The sequence below is a fragment of the Macaca nemestrina genome, chromosome 8 (assembly GCF_043159975.1).
Source record: "Macaca nemestrina isolate mMacNem1 chromosome 8, mMacNem.hap1, whole genome shotgun sequence".
Lineage (NCBI taxonomy): Eukaryota > Metazoa > Chordata > Mammalia > Primates > Cercopithecidae > Macaca > Macaca nemestrina.
The window spans coordinates 132,048,134-132,072,168 of NC_092132.1; the positions used below are offsets into that span (position 1 = coordinate 132,048,134).

At 39.1% G+C, this 24,035-nt stretch overlaps 1 protein-coding gene and 1 pseudogene across 4 annotated transcripts in view; both read right to left on the reverse strand.

Moving 5' to 3' along the window:
* Positions 1–24,035, reverse strand: part of LOC105482080 (protein phosphatase 3 catalytic subunit gamma) — a 101,099-nt gene that overhangs the window by 41,615 nt on the left and 35,449 nt on the right. For all 4 annotated transcript variants that reach the window (XM_011741982.2, XM_011741980.2, XM_011741981.2 and 1 more), the window contains exons 3-4: positions 23,757–23,881; positions 1,301–1,412 (exon numbers count right to left, since the gene is read on the reverse strand). In XM_011741982.2, the coding sequence (XP_011740284.1) occupies positions 1,301–1,412; positions 23,757–23,881 (237 nt within the window). The remainder of the gene's footprint in view (positions 1–1,300; positions 1,413–23,756; positions 23,882–24,035) is intronic.
* On the reverse strand, positions 1,377–23,883 carry LOC139355898 (transcription factor BTF3 pseudogene; annotated as a pseudogene).

The window sequence follows — 24,035 nt, forward strand, 5'->3', positions numbered from 1 at the left end:
CTGGGAAAAGAAGAACTAAAAATGCAAATGCCCTGGGGCAGGATCTCCCAAACATCCCCAACATAGTCAGCATCATACTGTGTGTCAGTGAGCAGCCAATTATGAGTACTAGATGCTAGTCAAGGAAATCTATGAGTTTGTTTTTTTTGAGACAGCATCTCGCTGTATTGCCAAGGCTAGTCTAAAACTCCTGGGCTGAAGGGATCGTCTAGCCTCAGCCTCCCACTGTGTTGTTTTTTAAATCAGCAAGTAATGTTTTGACTTTCAAAATAATTCTACTTTTTTTTTTTTTGAGTCAGAGTCTCGCTCTGTTGCCCAGGCTGGAGTGCAGTGGCAGGATCTCAGCTCACCACAACCTCTGTCTCCCAGATTCAAGTCATTCTCCTGCCTCAGCTTCCTGAGTAGCTGGGATTACAGGCACGCACCACCACACCCAGCTAATTTTTGTATTTTGAGTAGAGACAGGGGTTTCACCATGTTGGCCAGGCTGGTCTTGAACTCCTGACCTTGTGATCCACCTGCCTCAGTCTCCCAAAGTGCTGGGATTACAGGCATGAGCCACCACGCCCGGCCAATAATTCTACTTTTATATTAAACTTATTTTTACTATTACAATAGTACTTACAGTTAGAAACAACCTAACTATCCTATGATTGTTAGTAAATTGGCTACATGTATGATTGTGCATTTGTAAGATAGAATACTTTAAAAAAATTAAAATAACACAAGCCATGTTGTCAAAAATATTTAATGATATGGAAAAAATGCTACTATATTAAGTGAAACAGAAATGTATTAAACACTACATATGAGCCCAATTTTATTTTAAAAATATATACAGATAGATATATATATACCTGAACTATTTCATAATAATGAAAAAGAACGGAAGACCATATTTCATATAGTGTGATAACAGTGATTACTTCTAAGTGGCATGATTACCAACACTTTTTTTTTTTTTTTTTTTGAGACGGAATCTTGCTTTGTCGCCCAGGCTGGAGTAGAATGGCGTGATCTCGGCTCACTGCAACCTGATTATGGACACTTTTATCTTCTTTAGACTTCTCTATGCTTTCCAAATATCCCAAATGAATTATTTTTTAAACAAGGGGGAACCCAAAAGTTATATTCAAAATAAATGCCTTAGAAGATAGTCTTAGTTCTTCGCAGGTGAAAAAAATAACAACAACAGGACAGGAAGCATTTGAATTCCATTAGTTCTTTTTCTTTATGTTTGATTTACTTGGGACAGGTTAAAGGGTAACTAAAAAAGTTCTAGAGGAGTGATTATACTTACATTCCTGTTTGAAGGTGAAATAGTCTGTAAGATGCCTGCATTCATGATTTCCCCGAAGCAGGAACAATGTTTTGGGATGATTAATCTTTAAACTCCATAAATACAGCACACACTATAAGACAGATAAAATTTTCTTTGTGACCATTATAATGCATAAACACAATTTATATAATTCAAATGACTTGCTGTAATGGCATATATCATTGTTACTCCCAAACTGAAAAATGAAACCTTTTGAATGTGATATACTTATTGCCCTAGAATTTGACAGAGTATAGAGTAGCTTTCACAGAAATCTCTCTCTAATCTCTGTTCTCATGTTCTATCTAAATATCTAGAACTCTCTCAGAAAGCCACTCACACATATATTAGTCCTAAAACCTGTATTTAATTTAATTCTGAAACACTAAAGGCATTTCCACTAAGACCAGGAACAAGGCAAGAATATTTACTATCTCTGCTACTGTTCAAAACTGGTGTAAGGGTATTAGCCAACTGAATTACACCTCAATTAGAGGGTTAAGAATGGGTAAAAAATAAAACTATCTCTATTTGCAGATATAACCCCCAAAAATCAATAAAACTAACTCAAATAATAAAATAATTCAGTAAAGCAGCAGGATATAAAATTAACATACAAAATCAATAGCCGTGGGGCACAGCGGCACGCATATGGTTCCAGCTACTCAGGAGGCTAAGGCAGGTGGCTCACTTCAGCCCAGGAGTTCAAGGCCAACCTGGGCAACATAGGGAGACACCATCTTAAAATAAAAAAAAATAGGGCCAGGCGCAGTGGCTCATACCTGTAATCTCAGCACTTTGGGAGGCCGAGGTGGGCAGATCACCTGAGGTTGGGAGTTCGAGACTACCCTGACCAACATGGAGAAACCCCGTCTCTCCTAAAAATACAAAATTATCCGGGCATGGTGGCACATGCCTGTAATCTCAGCTACTTGGGAGGCTGAGGCACGAGAATTGCTTGAACCCGGGAGGCAGAGGTTGCCACAAGCCGAGATCACGCCACTGCACTCCAGTCTGGGCAACAAGAGCGAAACTCTGTCTCAAAACAAACAAAAATAGACCTTTTATACAGAAACAATCAACAGAACATCGTGGTAGAGAAATCCCCATTTGTAACAGCAACAAAGAGGCCTAAAGACACAGGAATAAATTTAACAAGAAATGTGTAAAATCCATACAAGAAAAAAATTTAAATGTCCCTATAAGACAAAAAAGTAGACATGAAATAATGGAAAGACATTCCTTGTTTTTGGATAGAATAAATCAACATGAAAAGATTACAGTTCTCAGCCAGGCACAGTGGCTTATGCCTGTAATCCTAGCGCTTTGGGAGGCCAAAGTGGGTGGATCACCTGAGGTCAGGAGTTCGAGACCAGCCTGGCCAAGATGGTGAAACCCCGTCTCTACTAAAAATACAAAAATTAGCCAGGCGTAGTGGCGAGTGCCTGTAATCCCAGCTACCTGGGAGGCTGAGGCAGGAGAATCACTGGAACCTGGGAGGCAGAGGTTGCAGTGAGCCATGATCACGCCACTGCATTCCAGCCTGGGTGACAGAGCGAGACTCTGCCTCAAAAAAAAAAAAAAAAAAGATTAAAGTTCTCCCTAATTTAAGTCATTGAAATTCCAAGAAAAATACAAACAAGCTATTTTATGGAGTTAGACAAGCTGACACTAAAATTAACATGGAAATATGAACATGCAAGAAAGAACAGCCATGAAAACGTTAAAAAGAGACACCATGAGGGCAGACTAGCCCTACCAGATGTTAAAACATACAAACGTCTATAATCAAAACAGTGATACTGGCCTTATGTAGATAAATATACCAGTGGAATTTTATACTACAGATATAGTATAAAAGTACCTATAAAAACATGGTAAATAATAAAGGTGGTATCTCAAATCACAGTAATAATGATGAACTTTTAAATAAATGGCTCTGGGTCAGGTGGCTGCCATTTAAAAAAAAAGATAAAGTTAGAACCACATCTTACACAATGTACAATAACCAACAAAAGGATGAGCAATCTAAATGTAAAAACATAAAACCACACAAGTTCTAGAAGAAAACATGAGTGAGTTCTTAAGCCCAGTATAGGTCAAAATTGATGTAGGTAAGAACTGTGTAACCAATGACTAAAAATCCAGACACAATAAAATAAAAGATGGGTAAACGTGACCACACAAAAATGAATATAGGTCAGGTGTGGTGGCTCACACCTGCAATCCCAGAACTTTGGGAGGCTGAGGCAGGCAGATAACCTGAGGTCAGGAGTTTGAGACCAGCCTGGCCAACATGGTGAAACCTCACCTCTACTAAACATACAAAAATCTGCTGGGCATGGTGACAGGTGCCTATAATCCCAGCTACTCAGGAGGCTGAGGCAGGAGAATCGCTTGAATCTGGGAGGTAGAAGTTGCAGTAAGCTGAGATCACACCATTGCACTCCAGCCTGGGCGACAGAGCAAAACTCCATCCCCACAATAATAATAATAATAATATAATTCGTATAGTAAAAAACAATTTGGCCAAACTGACAAAACTACACATTCATTTACCTTTGACCCACTTCTAGGAATCTACCCTAAAGATACACTTCCAACAATATGAAAATAAATATGCACAAGGCTGTAGCATGTGTGTAATAGTAAAACATTAGGAACAACCTAAATGACCATGCACAGGAGAGAGGCTAAGCTATGATACGCTCAAACAATAAAGCACAAGGATGAGGAAAGATCTCTATAAACTGATTTAGAGTGATTTCCAGGATATATTTTTAGATGAAAAAAGCAAAGTATGGCTGGGCATAATGGCTCACAAATGCAATCCCAGTGCTTTAGGAGGCCAAGGCAGAAGGATAGCTTGAGGCCAAGAGTTTAAGACCAACCTGGGCAATACAGCAAGACCCTATCTCTACAAAACATTTAAAAATTAGCCAGATATGGTAGTCACATGCCTGTAGTCCCAGCTATTCAGGAGGCTGAGGCAGGAGGATCCCTTGAAGCAAGGAGTTTGAGGCTATAGTGAGCTATGATCATGATCATGCCACTGCAGTCCAACCTGGGTGACACTGTGAGACTCTGTCTCCTAAAAAAAGTACAAGAGTAGCTATAGTATGCCACCCTCTATATAATAAAGAAGATATATGAAATTCATATGTATGTATCTCCTTTGTACATAAAAAATGCAGGAAAGATAAACCCAAAAACTAAAGAGATTGGTTACCTATAGCAGGCATTCAGGCACTAAATAGACTATGAAAAGAATACTTGTTTAAAGCTGAGAGCTAAAACAAGAAGGGAGAGTGTGGCCTTGTTTGGTCTGAGGTGGCAACATGTGCGTTGGGAGACTCAAAGTAGTAGATGACTCTCCACATGTCTACCAGTGACTACAAAAGCACTGTATTGATTTTGAGGTTACAAATAAATTTTAGCAAGGAGGCATAGGCATAGTTGCAGATACAGAACCCATGAATGATGATAATCAATTGTATACACCAATTATGAAATATTCTGTATATATTTCACAGCCTCAAAACACAAGCAAAAATTGAGAGGCTAATATGCTTTGGCAGTGTCCCCACCCAAATCTCAACTTGAATGGTAGCTACCAGAATTCCCACACCCAGGGGACAGTAACTGAAGCATGGGGGCCGGTCTTTCCTGTGCTATTCTTGTAATAGTGAAAAAGTCTCATAAGATCTGATGGGTTTATCAGGGGTTTCCACTTCTGCTTCTTCCTCATTCTTGCCACCGCCATGTAAGAAGTACCTTTTGCCTTTTGCCTCCCGCCATGATTCTGAGGCCTCCCCAGCCATGTGGATCTGTTAAGTCCAATTAAATCTCTTTTTTTCCCCAATTTTGGGCATGTCTTTATCAGCAGCATGAAAAAGAACTAATACAGAGGACTATGTTGAGAAACAGATAAATCAATATAGTCATGCACCACGTAATGCTGTTACAGTCAACAACACACCACATACAGGACAATGGTCCCATAAAATTAAAATGGAACTGAAAAATTCCCACATCCTAGTGATGTAACCATCATAATGTCTACATGCAGGCATTACATGTTTGTGGTGATGCTGAGGTAAAAAAAACCTACTACACTGCCAGTCGTATAAAAGTATAGCACATACAATTTATGTACAGTACATAATACCTAATGATAAATTTACTGGTTTGTGTATTTACTATACCATACTTTTTATAATTATTTTCAAGTTTGTTCCTCCTATTTATAAAAGAAAAAGGCTCATTGTAAAACATCCCCAGGCAGGTCCTTCAGGAGGGATTCTAGCAGAAGACACTGTTATAGGACATGACAGCTCCATGACTGTTACTGCCCCTGAAGGCCTTCCAGTGGGACAAGATGTGGAGGTGAAAGACAGTGATACTGATGATCCTGACCCTCTGTAGGCGTAGGCGCGCATGCACGTGTGTGTGGTGTGTGTGTGTGTGTCTTCATTCTTACCAAAAAATTTTAAAAGTAAAACAATTTTTTAATAAAGTTTACAGAATAAAAATATAAGTAAAAATATTTTTGTACAGCTGCATAAGTCTTAGGCCTTCACATTCACTCATAATACCACTTGTAAGCTAAGTGGTATTACAAAAGAGTCAAAAAGTTAAAAAAATTTAAAAAAAAATTTGGGGGGGGTATACTAGGCAAAGAACTTTATTAACCTTCGTTTCAAACTTGATTCCCAGGCTTCTTCGGCTTAATTAGCTGCAAAGAATGAATTGTGCATAAGCAAAAACTGAAAAGAGCTGCAGTGTCCAAGGGGCTTGAGCTTAAAAATATTAGCGATCTAGATTTTTATCAGATCCATAAACAAAAATTTCTTAAAAAGCAGTCATAATATAAAATAGCAGCTCCCAGTAACTTCTTCAAGTTTTATCTTCAGAAGTTGACTCAATTCAGTTTGCCTCATGTTGGAAGCCTCATCAAAATTCTCCATAAGATCTGGCACTTCATAATCATCATCCTTTACAGTAGCAAGTGGTGCTTTTCCATCCACAGACTGTTTGGGCAGAGCTTCAGCCAGTCTCCTTAAACTAGTCAGATAGTCTGCACCAAGCTGGCTTAAGATGCTGGGGAGCATTTCCATCAGCTGCTTTGTCTCAGCATGGCCTGTAATGGTGAAAGTGTTTGCTGGCATCTCTGTTGTTAAAGTGGATCACTGTTCCTTGGTTTGTAAACATATTCACCTCTTCAATACCAGAGATATTGTTTACCCCTCACTTCTTTAAGGAGAACTGAAGTTTTTTATCATCTGCCGTGACTGTTCTACAAACCACCTTCTTCTTTCTGCAAGTGGTTCCTTTCCCACCAATGCGCACTTGTGCCTGCAGTTTGGCGAGTTTTTCCTGGCTCATAAATGTTTCTTTCATCTTCTCTCAGCAGATAACGGGCCACGCGGGGGGCTAGAGTTGGTGCTTAGGGGGTCTCAGGTGGACCAGCTGAGATTAGGTGCACACACACAGGGTACACAAGATGGCAGCTCAAAATTAAAAATCTTATAAAGTAAAAAGTTACAGTAAGCTAAGGCTAATTTATTATTGAAGAAAGAAAAATACTTTTTAATAAATTTAGTGCAGTGTAAGTGTACAGTGTTTATGAAGTATCTGGTAGTATACAGCAATGTCTTAGGATTTCACATTCACTCATCATTCACTGATTCACCCAGAGCAACTTTCAGTCCTGTACAATTCATTCATGATAAGTACTTTATATAGGTATTCTATTTTTTATCTTTTTTTTTTTTTACTATATCTTTTCTATGTCTAGATATGTTTAGACATACAATACTTACCCTTGTGTTACAATTGCCTACAGTATTCAGCACAGTAACATGCTGTACAGGTTTGTAGCCTGCGAGCAACAGGCTATACCATGTAGCCTAGGTGTGTAGCAGGCTATACCATCTAGGTTTATGTAGGTACACTGTATGATGATTTCACAACAGCAAAATCGGCACCCATTTCTCAGACTGTACCCTCCTTATTAAGTGATGCATGACACTGTAATTGTGGTTGGAAATTTTGACACAATGCTGAAAGTAACTGATAGTGCAAGCAGACAAAAATAGTCAAAGTTATAAAGAATAGCTCAACAAGTAGAGAATACACATTCTTTCCAAGTATATATGGGACAATCACAAAAATCTACTCTGTACTATACCACAAGGAGTCTCAATAAATTTCAAAGAATGAATATTATTCCAATGATGTTCTTCAAATTACATTAAATCAATAATCAGTAACAAAATACTAGCTCTAAAAAAATCCTACATGACTGTAAAGAAAAAACATACTACTTCATTAAGAAAATTCTTAAAATATAAAATACTGAATGATAATGAAAGCAATACATATCCAAATCTGTGGGACTCAGATAAAGCAGCACTTAAAGGGCAATGTATAGTGACAAGTACACTATTTTTTCATTAGGTTTTCAAATATGCTAGTATATGTTTAACTTATCTCTGAAAGGTCATATAAGAAACTCCTGGGAGTGAGTGCAAGAGCTGAATGGTTGCCATATGAGATGCTTAATTTTACTGTAATTAGAGAAACATTAATTAAAACAGTAGAACACTACTTTATACCCATTATATTGGCAAGTATTATAATATGAGATAAAATCATATTCTGCAAGGAGGGATGTGAGGAAATAGGAATTCTTCAGTGCTACTGGGAGGAATAGAGACTTGCACAGCCATTCTGAAGAGCCATTTGGCAATCAATGCTCAGTTCAAGTATGAATGCACTCACCCTTTCTCCTGGCAATCCCATTTTGTTCATAAACCCTATAGACATTAAATCATGGTAGATTTATATGAAGGTGTTCATCATAGCAGTGTTCATTTTAGAAAGAAACTGGAGTTAAACTAGGTGTCCACCAAGCAGAACAGAGAATGAAAGTGTCACAGATAAATACTATGAAATTCTATACAACAGGCAGAAAGCAATCAACTAGAGGCACATATACTAGTAACTTGGGTACATCTTAAAACCACAGTGGTAAGTGAAAAAAGTCAACAGTATAAATAGCACTACAACAGTGGTTCTCAAAGTATAGTTACACTCATCTCAAAGTGTGATAAGCAGCATCACCTGGGAACCCGACAGAATATAGATTGCCAGGTTCCACCCCAGGCCTGATGAATCAGAAACAGGGTCAGGGCCCTGCAACCTGTGTTTGCACAAGCTTTCCAGGTAATAATGATGTATAGTAACATTTCAGGACCACTGGACAGCATCATATCACTTATGTAAAATTAAAATATTTTATCTGTAAAAGTTTTATATATTAAAAAATTAATATATTAGATGTATTGGCTGGGCGTGGCAGCTCATGCCTGTAATCCCAGCACTTTGGGAGGCCGAGGTAGGTGGATCACGAGGTCAGGAGATCGAGACCATCCTGGCTAACATGGTGAAACCCTGTCCCTACTAAAAATACAAAAAAAATTGCTGGGCATGGTAGCATGTGCCTGTAATCCCAGTTACTGGGGAGGCTGAGGCAGGAGAATTGCTTGAACCTGGGAGGTGGAGGTTGCAGTGAGCCAAGATCATGCCACTGCACTCCAGCCTGGAAGACAGAGCAAGACTCTGTCTCAAATTAATGAATATATATATTTATTTATTATATATGTATATATTTATATGTATATAATATATATAACATATATTTTATATATATATGCTGTCCCTCTCACTAGAAAATACAGTAAAGGACTTTGCTTGTGCATCTCCATGTTAGCTCCCCAGAATCTAACACAGGCACTGTTGACAATCTGAGAAATCGTTCATTCATATATATATTAGATGTATTCTGAAGCATATATTAAATATAGTAGAAGCTGGGGAGAGAGAGTAGGGAACTCAGAGATGACAGATAAGGACAAAAAGAATACAACAAGAAACAGGGACTTCGCAAAGACTGGTGAGAAATGTGCCATGACCTGAGGAGCTCGATCAATTCAGCTGAGACTTTCCCACCTCCTCAAAAAGGAAAGACTTCAAAATCCTGAATCCAAATGTTTCTCAGTATGCCTAATCTAATCACTGACATCTTTCACCCATATTACTAGATTAAATCCTCACTGGTCTCCCTGCACCTGCTTTTGGGCTCCAAAAGTCAACTGACCTTATAACAGCCAAAGTAATTGTTTTAAAACATAAATGTGAATACGTCACTCTCCTGCTCAAAAAAAAAAAAAAATTCCTCCAATAACTTCCTAGCACATTCAGAATAAAACCCAAATGCACTGACATGGTTTACTAGGCCTGACATCATCTATCTGCCCAACTCTCTGCATCTCTTCCATCTCTCCCTTACTCACTATTCTGTCTAGCCTTGACAGCCTCATTTCTACACATGGACTGCCCTAGACTTGCTTCTGCCTGTGAGCTTTTACACTGGTTGTATCCTCTGCCTGGAATGTAGTTCCCTTGATCTATGCACAGCTTGTTCCCGCAGGTCATTCTGTTCAAAAATTGCCTCCTCAAAAGATCCTACCCTGATCACTCCAAGTTAGCTGCTACTGTCCTGCTTTAGCCCCTTCCTCTGATTTGGTTCTCATGGATGGTAAACAAATACATGATGCAGTCCCTGTCACCAGAAAATACAGTAAAGGACTTTGCTTATGCATCTCCATGTTAGATCCCCAGAATCTAACACAGGCACTGTTGACAACCTGAGAATCATTCATTCTTCGTTGTTTAGGAGTCTCCTACACATTGCAGGGTATTTTGTATCCCTGAAGCCTGTTTATCAAATGCCAAAAGAAACTTTTAATCATTGTGACAAACAATTTAAACATCATTGTATGTAATTATGAATGCATCTAAAGCACAGGTTCTCAAAAATGGAATTGTTGCATTAAAGCATATACACATTTTGGAACAGACATTGCAAAATAATCATAAAGCTTAAACATACAGACATATATAAATAAATAACCTTATGTGGCTTTATTCTTTTGAGGGGTTAAATTTCATTACCAAGATACCAATTTTCACAAAATATTCCAAGGAAAAGTTATATTAAATCAATATATAAATTTAGAATGCACTTTATCTTTTCTATACCTACATTTCCCAATCAAGAACACAATATATCTTTTGATTTCACATTTGTGCCTTCTAACTCACCTTTTTGAGGTAATGAAATATATAAAGGCACAATCCACCCATAGTACAATGTCATTTGGTGATGTGCTTCTTGGCCTCTAATTTCAAGTTTTATTTCCTTATTTTATGTAGCAGGACACAACTGTACAATTGTCTTGTATAGTTCAATCACAAGGTCATGATTATCAAGAGATCTGTTCAACCACTCAATTACTTTTTCACTTCTATGTGAGCAGAATTTTTACTCTGCCTCTAGAATCATTTCTGTATGTCAATACCTGTTCATCAATTGGTCATCTAATAACATTTATATCACCTGGTTATCTGATAACATTTTTCTCTTTGGTGGCTTCTGTGCATTTAATACAATATATCTTTGCTGAAAATGTTCCCTTTAATCTTTTCTCACAAAATCAATTAAAGAAAACTCAAATTTAGCTTCCTCTCTCACAGAGGAAGACGAAGCACTTTGTTTTTATTTTTATTCTCTTCAGACAGAGTCTCACTCGGTCACCTGGGCCAGAATGCAGGGGCATGATCTAGGCTCACTGTAACCTCTACCACCAGGGTTCATGCGATTCTCCTGCCTCAGCCTCCTGAGTAGCTGGGACTACAGGCATGCATCACCACATGTGGTTAATTTTTTGTATTTTTAGTAGAGACGGGGTTTCACCATGTCGCCCAGGCTGGTCTCGAACTCCTCACCTCAGATGACCCACCCTCCTTGGCCTCCCAAAGTGCTAGGATTACTGGCTTGAGCCACTGTGCCCAGCCAGCACTTTGTAATAGGTACAAATGAAAAGGGAACATCAAAAGGCTCAAACAAAAATAAAACTTTACTATTCTGTTTTATCAGCGACAGAAGTCTTAAAAATGATCTACTCTTTCATCCAGTTACTTCATGTGTGAGAATCTGATCTAAGTATCTGAAATGCCATCACAGATATATTCAAAAAGATGTTAACTTCAGCAATGTGCAGAATGGAAATAATTGGAAAACAACCTTGTACCATTTAAATACAAGTGATAACCGAATCCAACTTGCTGTTGTGTAAAATATTTAAATATCTCATAAAACACAAAGTCTGGGCCCGGCGCGGTGGCTCATGCCTGTAATCCCAGCACTTTGGGAGGCTGAGGCAGGCAGATCTCCTGAGGTCAGGAGTTTGAAAGTAGCCTGGCCAACATGGTGAAACCCCGTCTCTACTAAAAATACAAAATTTAGCCAGGCGTGGTGGTGGGTGCCCATAATCCCAGCTACTCGGGAGGCTGAGGCAGGAGGATCACTTGAACCTGGGAGGCGGAGGTTGCAATGAGCTGAGATGGTGCCCCACTGCACTCCAGCCTGGGCGACAGAGTGAGTGAGACTCTGTCTCAAAAAAATAACAACATCAAGTCTTTAGATGAGATATCCAGGTTTGGTGTACTAGTTCAACATCTTTGCCAAGAAACCAAGCCCTCTGTACCTCTGTGATCTGCGATTGACAGGTCTGCTTTTTCCTCCTTAGTCATGTCTCCTCCTCATAGTCACAGCATGGCTGCTACAGTACAACATCCACATATGAAGTGACATGGTGGAAAGGGGGTCCAAAAGCTCCAACCTTGCAATAGTCTTTTCATCAAGAAAGAGTGTTTCCAAAAGCAAGTGAACAAACAAAAACCCAACTGAGTTCCCTTTATATGTTACTGGTTAAAAGAAAATCTAGTGTTTACCCCTAGACCAGTCATGAGTGACAGGAAATTGATTGTCTAGTTTAGACCAACCAGAATTCATTCCCTGGGGATGGGATAAGGGCCTTCCTTCACTGAAATCAGAGGTTCTCCCTGCAACCCGAATCTCATTTATCTGAATAAAATAGAGATATTGTTTGTAGGGAAGATGGAGGGAAAATGTACGCAATAGCATGACCTGCTATAAACCTATTTTTCCAACAGTAGAGGAATGGTGAAATAAATTAAGGTATTTATATCATTAACTACTGTGAAAGTTGATCATATGAACTGGGTTATTCCTGTCATACCCAACTAAAACAAAGTCAAGAGGGCAGGGGCGGGGGGGAAGCACTCAGGACATATAACATAGCCCCAAAAATGTACTCATCTGCAAGAAGCATGTCTGCTGAAACTGCCTGCTATTACTGGAAACCAGTTTTATCTAATGGCTACTGAAATGATCTGCTGAAATTCTAAGGCTAATTTTACCCACGGCCATCACTCACCAATCAAAACTGGTAAGCTCTCCAGAATCTTACTAGTGCTGATGAACTTTCTCAAGGAGCAATATGTAACATTTCTCTTTTTCATAAAACCTCTAACCTTCTCTTTGTTCTTTGGACATACCATTCTGTCGGCATGCATGCCCTAAACTGCAATTCTTTCTTCACGAATAAAACATCTTAATTTCAGAGATTCATCTCTATGTTTCATTTGACTTTGATATACTTGGTCAAGTATGAGTCTAAGGCTGACTCATCTCAGAGAATATCAGCAGCCATTGGAACTACAGTATGAGGCAGCCACACTCTGAAAGCCACCCCCACCCCTACCACCTTCTGCAAGCTGCCTCTTTTTCCCTTAGTGAGTCATTCTTGGACTGAACTCCCGATTTTGGTTGAGTTCTGTTTTATCTGGGATTTGGATGGGACGGTGTCCTTCCCCTTCCAGTCTGATCTGGCTGAGAGATCTCCTATTAAGGAAGACTCTTCCTCCTTGTAGACCCTGGCTGTGGGGTCTCAGGGAAGAGACTTTTCCCTTTGGGTTGAGGCCTTGGGATCTCTCTTTTTTCTTTCAGTTGGAGAAGGCTTCTTATCATTCTTCTTGGTAAGTGGGTACTTTATTTTCCCATCTGTGCTTGCGTTTATTTGGCCTTTCCAAATTCAGTGCTTACATTTAATTGGTTTTTGTGTATTTGGGATTAAACCAGAGCACCCACAATAAAATGGGCTCTCAAAATTCAAAGACATGCCAAGATATTTTCTGGGATTCCAGCTGGTAACATGTTCAAATATTATAAGGATCATTCAAACAGTCTGTTGTTCTTTAAACTAAAAGACCACAGTTATAAAACAATACACAGCAAATAAGATATGCATATCTCATTGATATTTTAAGGCTAAAAAAAAGGATTCAGGACTCAAAGAATGACTTCCTAAAAAAATACTCCCTCAAAGCTAGCTGAAACACTTTCCTCTCTAGAGCTCTCCCCTCCCGCTCTGCCTCCTCTCATCTTTTTCTAAACTAAACTCTCTTTTTTCAAAACTCTTTGGCTATTCTGGCATACTGACCATTTAAGTAAAACCCTTAAAATCAGCAGATATTAAAGAAAATCATTTAGACCTTCATGCTGTTTCCTTTGCAAAAATGAAATTCCCATGTAAACACAGCCTGCCTATAGTAAAAGGAATGACAACACTTTTATCTTCAAGGATAAAGAATTGAGACCAAGAAGATACTGAACAGATCTTGTTAGAAGATAATTCAGTCATATTTCCACAATTAACTATTCTGTGTCGAATCCAGTTTATTGGTAACTGACTCAAACTACATTACTCAAAATTTAGTTCACAACCCTTATAATATTGCCAGTTTTAAAAAAGAACATTAAGTTTGGCCTTATACCATTTTGTCAGAAAGATAATCTGGATCCAACTGTTTTTTATAAACTGGCGAGTGTTTTACTATCTCATAACCAAAACTCTAAAACAAAAGCCATAAGAATTTATTTATAAGTATGTATATCTGTGTAGATGTGCTTATATTATATATATATACTATGTTATATGCTGTGTCTACATAATCAAATCTGATGTAGTCAGCCAGAAATCCCTAAAAAAATTTATTCTGATTGGTTTAAATAAATGAGTGCTCATATAAAATATATAGTAATTAACCCAAATTTTTTTTCAGTTCTTGTGACTTAAGTACATCTCTGATAAATTACTTGTTTTTAAAATTGTTGATAAAAGCTGGCTGTGGTGGCACATGCCTGTAATCCTAGCACTTTGGGAGGCTGAGGTTGGACGGTATCCTGAAGCCAGAAGTTCAAGGCCAGCCTGAACAACACAGTGAGACCCATCTCCAAAAAAAATTAAAAAAAAAAAAAAAATTAGCCAAGTGTGACAGCACACACCTGTAATCCTAGCTAATTGGGGTGGCTGAGGCAGAAGGATTGCTTGAGCCCAGGAGCTCAGGGTTATAGTAAGCTATGATTGTACCACTATACTCCAGTCTGGGTGACAGAGCAAGACCCTGTTTCTTAAATTTTTTTTTTTAATTATAAGATAGGCATTAAAATGTGTTCTTTATTGAGAAATAATTTTGTATGATAAAGAATCTTATGTGGCAAATTTTTGTCCTAAAATAAAATGGTTATTTAAGAAAGGAAATAAGGACAAAGCAGAAAGTCCAAGCATGTCATTAAAGGTCTGAGCGAAACTGTAATAGGGTTTGTGAAAACGGAATTTATAAATGGAATTTTGTATGTGATCAAGCTGGCTATAATTAAAATAAAATGGCATATGGGGCTGGGTGCAGTGGTTCACGCCTATAATCCCAGCACTTTGGGAGGCCAAGGTAGGCAGATCACAAGGTCAGGAGATCGAGACCATCCTGGCTAACACTGCAAAACCCCGTCTCTACTAAAAATACAAAAAACTAGCTGGGCGTGGTGGCACATGCCTGTAGTCCCAGCTACTCGGGAGGCTAAGGCAGGAGAATGGCATGAACCTTGGAGGCAGAGGCTACAGTGAGTCGAGATTGTACCACTGCACTCCAGCCTGGGTGACAGAGCGAGACTTTGTATAAATAAATAAATAAATAAATAAATAAATAAGACATATAGTCTTGCTAAAGATTGAGCTTTGATATTAAAAAGACACTAATATAAAACTAAAAAATGTGGTCTCCTATGGTAGAACAGGGCTTTTCTTAAAGTATTGATTTTCTCTTAGTAAAACTGCAAGAGGTTTTGATACTTAATTCTGAAATGTTTCTTTTTGAAACTTCTCAGATGTATACCTCAGAAGTTCAAATTCTGCTGTCCTTCACTGCACATGATTGCAAGTCACATATTATTGCCTTCTGTTCTTTCTCCACTTGAAAAAGTATATATTTTTTGGCCGGGCGCGGTGGCTCAAGCCTGTAATCCCAGCACTTTGGGAGGTCAAGACGGGCAGATCACGAGGTCAGGAGATCGAGACCATCCTGGTTAACACGGTGAAATCCCGTCTCTACTAAAATATACAAAAAACTAGCTGGGCGAGGTGGCGGACGCCTGTAGTCCCAGCTACTCGGGAGGCTGAGGCAGGAGAATGGCATAAACCTGGGAGGTGGAGCTTGCAGTGAGCTGAGATCCGGCCACTGCGCTCCAGCCTGGGTGACAGAGCGAGACTCCGTTTCAAAAAAAAAGAAAAAGTATATATTTTTGCTTGGCTAGAAGGTGGCTCTCTCCAACTTTTTCATCTGCTCCTGTAACTTTTTTTCTCCTATTCTAACTCTACTGTTATGATCTGACACTAAGAGGTTTATCTTAAAAGCCTAGAAAAGCAATGTTTTCCTGTAGTGTAATTCTTGACTTTTCTTGATGTATCTGAATTGCAACACTCATAATCTTGGGCACATTCTTTCTCTGTCTGATTAATTCAAGTATTCTTTTCATCAGGTTTGATTTCCAGGTTATGTAAGTGAACATAGCATAAGAAGAAACAATCATACTACAGAAGGTTTTTCTTTACCTTTTTGGTAGTTTGTTTAAGAAACAAAACTTTTATATGCTTCATTCAGGACATAGGCATGGGCAAAGACTTCAAGACTAAAACACCAAAAGCAATGGCAACAAAAGCCAATATTGACAAATGGAATCTAATTAAGCTAAAGAGTTTCTGCACAGCAAAAGAAACTATCAACAGAGTGAACAGGTAACCTACAGAATGTGAGAAAATTTTTGCAACCTATCCATCTGAAAAAGGGCTAATATCCAGAATCTACAAGGAACTTAAACAAATTTACAAGAAAAAAACAAACAACCCCATCAAAAAGTGGGCAAAGGATATAAACAGACACTTCTCAAAAGAAGACATTTATGCGGCCAACAAATATATGAAAAAAGGCTCACCATCACTGGTCATTAGAGAAATCCAAATCAAAACCACAATGAGATACCATCTCATGCCAGTTAGAATGGCGATCATTAAAAAGTCAGGAAACAACAGATTCTGGAGAGGATGTGGAGAAACAGGAACGCTTTTACCCTGCTGATGGGAGTGTAAATTAGTTCAACCACAGTGGAAGACAGTGTGGCGATTCCTCAAGGATTAAAACCAGAAATATCATTTGACCCAGTAATCCCATTACTGGGTATATACCCCAAGGATTATAAATCATTCTACTATAAAGACACATGCACACGTATGTCTATTGCAGCACTATTCACAATAGTAAAGACTTGGAACCAACCCAAATGCCCATCAATGATAGACTGGATAAAGAAAATATGGCACATATACACCATGGAGTACTATGCAGCCATAAAAAAGGATGCGTTCATGTCCTTTGCAGGGACATGGATGAAGTTGGAAACCATCATTCTCAACAAACTAACACAGGAACAGAAAACCAAACACCACATGTTCTCACTCATAAGTGGGAGCTCAACAATGAGAACACAGGGAGGGGAACATCATACACCGGGGCCTGTCAGTGGATGGGGGCTAGGGGAGGGATAGCATTAGGAGAAATACCTAACGTAGATGACAGGTTGATGGATGCAGCAAACCACCATGGCACATGGATACCTATGTAACAAACCTGCATGTTCTGTACATGTATCCCAGAATCTAAAGTATTAAAAAAAAAAAAGGAAACAAAACTTTTGCATTTCATCAAGATAATTTCTGTGTTGCCCTTATTAGGTATTTTATTACTTAGGAAAACTAAGCTTTAAGGAAGTTAAAGTTTTTTACATCCATGTAACTTTATTACTTTGGAAATCTTCTGATTATCACTGGCCGAATGAATATTATTATTATTATTATTGTTTATTTTTCTTGAGACAGAGTTTGGCTCTTGTTGCCCAGGCTGCAGTGCAGTGGCGCGATCTTGGCTCACTGCAACCTCTGCCTCCCAGGTTCAAGTGATTCTCCTGCCTCAGCCTCCCGAGTAGCTGGAGTTACAGGCACCCGCCACCATGCCTGGCTACTTTTTTGTATTTTTAGTACAGACGGGGTTTCACCATGTTGGCCAAGTTGGACTCAAACACCTGACCTCAGGTGATCCACCTGCCTCGGCCTCCCAAAGTGTGGGATTACAGGCATGAGCCACTGCACACAGCCAAATGACCATTATTTTATAGTGACCTGTGTGATTCTGTTTTGATCAGATGTTCTGAGCCTTCTGACATCTTTGACAAACGTCCCCAAAATCAAACCCTCAATTAAGTCTTTTTTTGTTTTTTATTTTTGTAGAGACAAGGTCTTGCTCAGGCTGGTCTTGAACTCCTAAACACAAGTTAGCCTCCCATCTAGGCCTCCCAAAGAACTGGGATTACAGGCTTAAGCCAATGTAACCAGCCTCAAGTACTTTGGACCTAAAATTAACTTTGGGGCTGGCTGCAGTGGCTCGCACCTGTAATCCTGGCACTTTGGGAGGCTGAGGCAGGTGGATCACCTGAGATTAGGAGTTCGAGACCAGCCTGGTCAATATGGTGAAACCCCATCTCTATTAAAAATACAAATATTAGCTGGGCATGGTGGCGGGGGGCTGTAATCCCAGCTACCCAGGAGGTTGAGGCAGGAGAATCACTTGAACCTGGGAGGCGGAGGTTGCAGTGAGCTGAGATTGCACCACTGCACTCCAGCCTGGGTGACAGAGCGAGACTCCATCTCAAAAAAATAAAATTAAATTAAATTAACTTCAGGATTTTCCAGTTCAACCCCTGGAAAGCCTCAAAAGATCTGTGTCTCTCATCTTACAGAGATATGAAATGATCAGGCTTATTTAGTAAATTATATAAGAAACTTAAATGGTAAGTGATATTAGATCTTCTTTTAGTTGCATTTATGGGTATGTTAATATAAATGTTTCAAAAACTGTATAATTCATAAAAATCTAATATGTTTTCAGTCTTACCTCTGATTATTGTATCCTAAAATGCTATCTATAATAGAAATAACAAAATTCCTTATCAATTGTGAACTTTCATCAGATTTTTAACCATGGCTGTTCTAAGCTTTTGTCATTCACAGTTACTGTTTTGTCTCTAAAAACATGCACAGTCAGATTCATGGAAAAGACTTCAACAAGTATTCTTAAATATAGGTTGCTGATAACATTAACAGCAATAGGCTAAATAAAAATTTCCACAACTCTAACAAACTGACGGAATCATGAAACTACTAATGGAGATCAAGCAGAATATAAATTGATTACATGAAATTAAGTAAAACTTGTCAGCTCTCCCGAACCTTACTAGTGTCAATGAACTTTCTCAAACAGCAATACATAACATTTTTCTTTCTCATAAAACCTAACCCTCTCTTTTTTTCAGACATACCAAAGACGGCTCAGTCTGTGTGTATGCCCCAAACTGCATTTTTTTCTTTTCTTTCTTTTTTTTTTTTTTTTTGAGACAGTGTCTTGCTCAGTCACCCAGGCTGGAGTGCAGTGGGGTGATCTGGGCTCACTGCAGCCTCCACCTCCTAGGCTCAAGCCATTCTCCCACCTCAGCCTCCCAAGTAGCTGGGATTACAGGCGCCTGCCACCATACCTGGCTAATTTTTGTATTTTTAGTAGAGATGGGGTTTCACCATGTTGGCCAGCTGGTCTTTTTCTTCCCAGATAAAATGTTTTAATTTCAGAGATTTGTCTCTATTTTATTTGACTTTGACACTACACTTCTGGAGAAATCTTAACAATACAGAAAAATGCTTTCCATATAATCTTGAGTAGAAAAAGAAGATCAGAAAAGGAGCATACAAAATGCCCTCAATTTTCTTAAAAACAAAATGTATACAAATGCAAAAGAAGAAAAAAGGCTGTAAGAAAATATAATAAAACATTAACAGTGATTACCTCTGATTTGTAGAAAGCTTTTGTTTCCTAGATTCTGCATTTCCCAATTTTTCTATTAAAAAATAAATTATTTATAACAAAAAATTTTAATAAGAATTCCATGACCTTATTTTCATCTATTAAACAAAAACATCACACTCATGGTTATCAAGAATATTGATTAAAAAATTATTTTTCAAGTGTATACTTGCAACATGTGAGAGTAAGCTATAGCCTATAGAGGTTTATAATCTTAGTGGTTTATAAAAAGTGACTTCCAATGAACACTAGATAGATCTCATACTTCAGTTTTAACACTGGTATAAAATGTCATTGTCACCTTAAAGTTTTGATTCATTTATCTCTAAAGTTATTGCAGAAAAAACCCTTTAAGTTAGCAAACATGCAATTAACAGGATAAAGCTAAATACAAACTACGATTTATTAACATTCATCCATTCAACAAATATTAACTGTGTGCCAACTATGTGTTAGGCACTGTGCTAGGTCCTAACATGAAAAACACTTAATTCAAAAAGCACATTTTATATTATAATGAAAATCTATTCGTAAGTGTATCTTTTCTATTAGACTGGAAGCTCCTACAGAGCATAAATTTTATTCTTTATTTTATTCTCATAGCCTACCATAAAGTTGGCACTCAGGAAACTTTATTGATGAGTGAGGAAAAAAATGCATAACACAAAATATTCTGAACATGATATATGTGCACAAAATCGTTGGTATTTTCTATGTGCTTTATTGAATGTATTAATGAACTAAAACTATTTTAAAGTTATTTTAAGTTATATGAGTTAATCAGAAGATAATTTGGCATAATTTATCATTAAAAAGTTGTTTCAGGCTGGGCGCAGTAGCTCATGCCTGTAATCCCAACACTTTGGGAGGCCGAGGCTGGTGGATCACAAGTTCAGGAGTTCAAGACCAGCCTGGCCAAGACGGTGAAACCCCATCTCTACTAAAAATACAAAAATTAACCAGATGTGGTGGGAAACACCTGTAATCCCAACTACTTGGGAGGCAGAGGCAGAGAACTGCTTAAAACCCAGGTGGCGGAGCTTGCAGTGAGCTGAGATCACGCCACTGCACTCCAGCCTGGGTAACAGAGCAAGACTCTGTCTCAAAAAAAAAAAAAAAAAAAAGGCCGGGCGCGGTGGCTCAAGCCTGTAATCCCAGCACTTTGGGAGGCCGAGACGGGCGGATCAGGAGGTCAGGAGATCGAGACCATCCTGGCTAACACGGTGAAACCCCGTCTCTACTAAAAAATACAAAAAACTAGCCGGGCGAGGTGGCGGGCGCCTGTAGTCCCAGCTACTCGGGAGGCTGAGGCAGGAGAATGGCGTGAACCCGGGAGGCGGAGCTTGCAGTGAGCTGAGATCCGGCCACAGCACTCCAGCCTGGGCGACAGAGCGAGACTCTGTCTCAAAAAAAAAAAAAAAAAAAAAAAAAAAAAAAGGTTGTTTTATTGCCAGTCACAGTGGCTCACACCTGTAATCCCAGCACTTTGGGAGGCCGAGGCAGGTGGACCACAAGGTCAGGAGTTCAAGACCAGCATGGCCAAGATGGTGAAACCCCGTCTCTACTAAAAATACAAAAAATTAGCCGGGCGTGGTGGCAGGTGCCTGTAATCCCAACTACTCTGGAGGCTGAGGCAGGAGAATTGCTTGAACCCAGGAGGCGGAGGTTGCAGTGAGCCGAGATTGTGCCATTGCACTCATTGCACTCCAGCCTGGGCAATAGTAGTGAAACTCTGTCTCAAAAAATAAATAAATACATTTTTAAAAAGTTGTTTTGGCCGGGCGCGGTGGCTCAAGCCTGTAATCCCAGCACTTTGGGAGGCCGAGACGGGCGGATCACGAGGTCAGGAGATCGAGACCATCCTGGTTAACACGGTGAAACCCCGTCTCTACTAAAAAATACCAAAAACTAGCCGGGCGAGGTGGCGGACGCCTGTAGTCCCAGCTACTCGGGAGGCGGAGGCAGGAGAATGGCGTGAACCAACAAACAAAAAAAAAAAACAAAAAAAAAGTTGTTTTATTAAATAAAATGACTAGCCAGGCACAGTGGTGTGCATCTATAGTTCCAGATACTCAGGAAGCAGAGGCGGGAGGATGGCTTGAATCCAGGAGTCGGAGGCTGAGGTACGAAATGATCACATCTGTGTATAGCCACTGTACTCCAGCTTAGGCAACATAGCAAGACCCCATCTCTTAAAAAATAAAATAAAATAAAATGGCTAATTAGAAATTCACTAAGTTTTGTATTCTTCTAATCTTTACCCTCTAAAACCTCCTCAGGCTAGCAAACACACAAAGAAATAAACACTCAATGTGTCTTTCTAACATCCATACTTTCTTTCTTTTTTTTGGAGACAGAGTCTTACTCTGTTGCCCAGGCTGGAGTGCAGTGGCATGATAGCTCACTACAACCTCCACGTCCCAGGTTCAAGCGATTATCCTGCCTCAGCCTCCCAAGTAGCTGGGATTACAGGTGCCCACCACCATGCCTGGCAAATTTTTGTATTTTTAGTAGAGATGAGGTTTCACCATGTTTGCCAGGCTGGTCTTGAACTCCCGACCTCAGGTAATCCACCCACCTCGGCTTCCCAAAGTGCTGGGATTACAGGCGTAAGCCACTGTGGGCGGCCCCACGTCCATACATCTGACTTACTGTCTACTGAAGCATGCATGATATGAGTGGCAACAGGGAAGCTCTTCAGTGACACAGTCTGCAAGGATGAGCTCCACCTATTCATGGTACCTATTTAGAGACCTTGGACAATTACTGAGCAGCAGGAAAATGGGCTTTACCATTTTTTCAGGTTTTACCTTTAACTTTGGTCCTCAAATTTGACACTCAATGAATTTTGCTCACTGGTAGCTAACACTGAACTTTTTTTTTTCTTTTTTCTTTTTTCTTTTTTTGAGACAGAGTCTCACTCTGTCACCCAGGCTGGAGTGCAGTAGCGCGATCTTGGCTCACTGCAAGCTCTGCCTCCCGGGTTCACGCCATTCTCCTGCCTCAGCCTCCCGAGTAGCTGGGACTACAGGCACCCGCCACCACGCCCGGCTAATTTTTTGTATTTTTAGTAGAGACGGGGTTTCACCGTGTTAGCAAGGATGGTCTCGATCTTCTGATCTCATAATCTGCCCACCTCGGCCTCCCAAAGTGCTGGGATTACAGGTGTAAGCCACTGTGCCTGGCCAACATCGAACTTTTCTGACTCATGAATTTAGACTGCCTATCTAACTGAAAACTAAAAATCCATTTTGTTGCTTATTTTTTCTCCAGCTATATAGAGCAACTGCCGCTCCTTTGCTTGGGCATCAGGTAAGAGAGCTGACTTGCATTTAGGAGTGAGGCTGCATGACATAACCACCAGAAGCACACTTAGTACAGTGAGATTCTCACACAATGAGGGCAGGCAGGACTACAGAGAGCAAAGACAGAAAGCAGACTCAATTTCTCAGCTCACAGCTTATTCTTGGTCACATTACAAATTCTATTACCCACGCTATTTCAAAAGTTTTTTTCTCCTTTACTTGCCAGCATGTAGAGTTGAATCAACAAACATTAAGTATGAATGTGCTGTGGTTCCACTGTACTCAAGTCCTTGCATAAAGTTCTAAAGTAGTTTTATCTTTTACACATAAAAGGTTCTATTTAATTCTAACCACGTTCCTGTCTTTCCTTTTTCAAAATATATAAAAGGAAAGTATAAGTTTTCATTAACTACAACTCATTTTTCCCCTTCAGTGAACATTTGTTAAGTGCTTACTATGTGCACCAGTACCAGACATTATTCCTACAAAAAGCTTAGTGCTTATTTAGCACTGGCAGTTAATCTACGTGTTAATTGTAGCTCAGCAGCTTATAGTCTTATAATTAAGGTCAGCTAATCTAAACCCCATTTAGGGTGAACAGTAATTTATGTCATTTTTATACAATCCTGTATACTGTCTTCAAGAGGAAAAGTTAGTGAACATTTAACTATTTGCAAAATTGGGTTAATATTAATATATAGCCTATTTGTCAGATTTTCTACTGGTTTTGAAAAAGGAATAACTGTTCTATCAAAGAAAACATTTCTACTACTTTAATTTTGAAAGTAACAAAGTTTATAAATTCTGCCAGAGTTCTCATTTTAATTTCTATTGAAGAATGGAAATCATCTTTTTAAAAAGACAATATAATAGTCCCAACATATCTAGTTTAATTTTACCTCTATACTGAAATAGCCTCTGTCCACATAGTCACCCAGAAAGAGGTAGCGTGTGTTACTAGGTGATCCTCCAACTTCAAATAATTTCATTAGGTCAAAGAATTGTCCATGAATATCACCACACACTAGGAAAAAAAGTTACAAAGTGAGGTGAGAAATTATATCTTAGAAGACAAAGGGCATTACACCAAAAAGGATCACAGTTTAACTTCTAACTTAAATCACTCTAGCTTTTGAAAGGACGGCTGTATAACTGTAGTCAATCTATTCATACTAAAG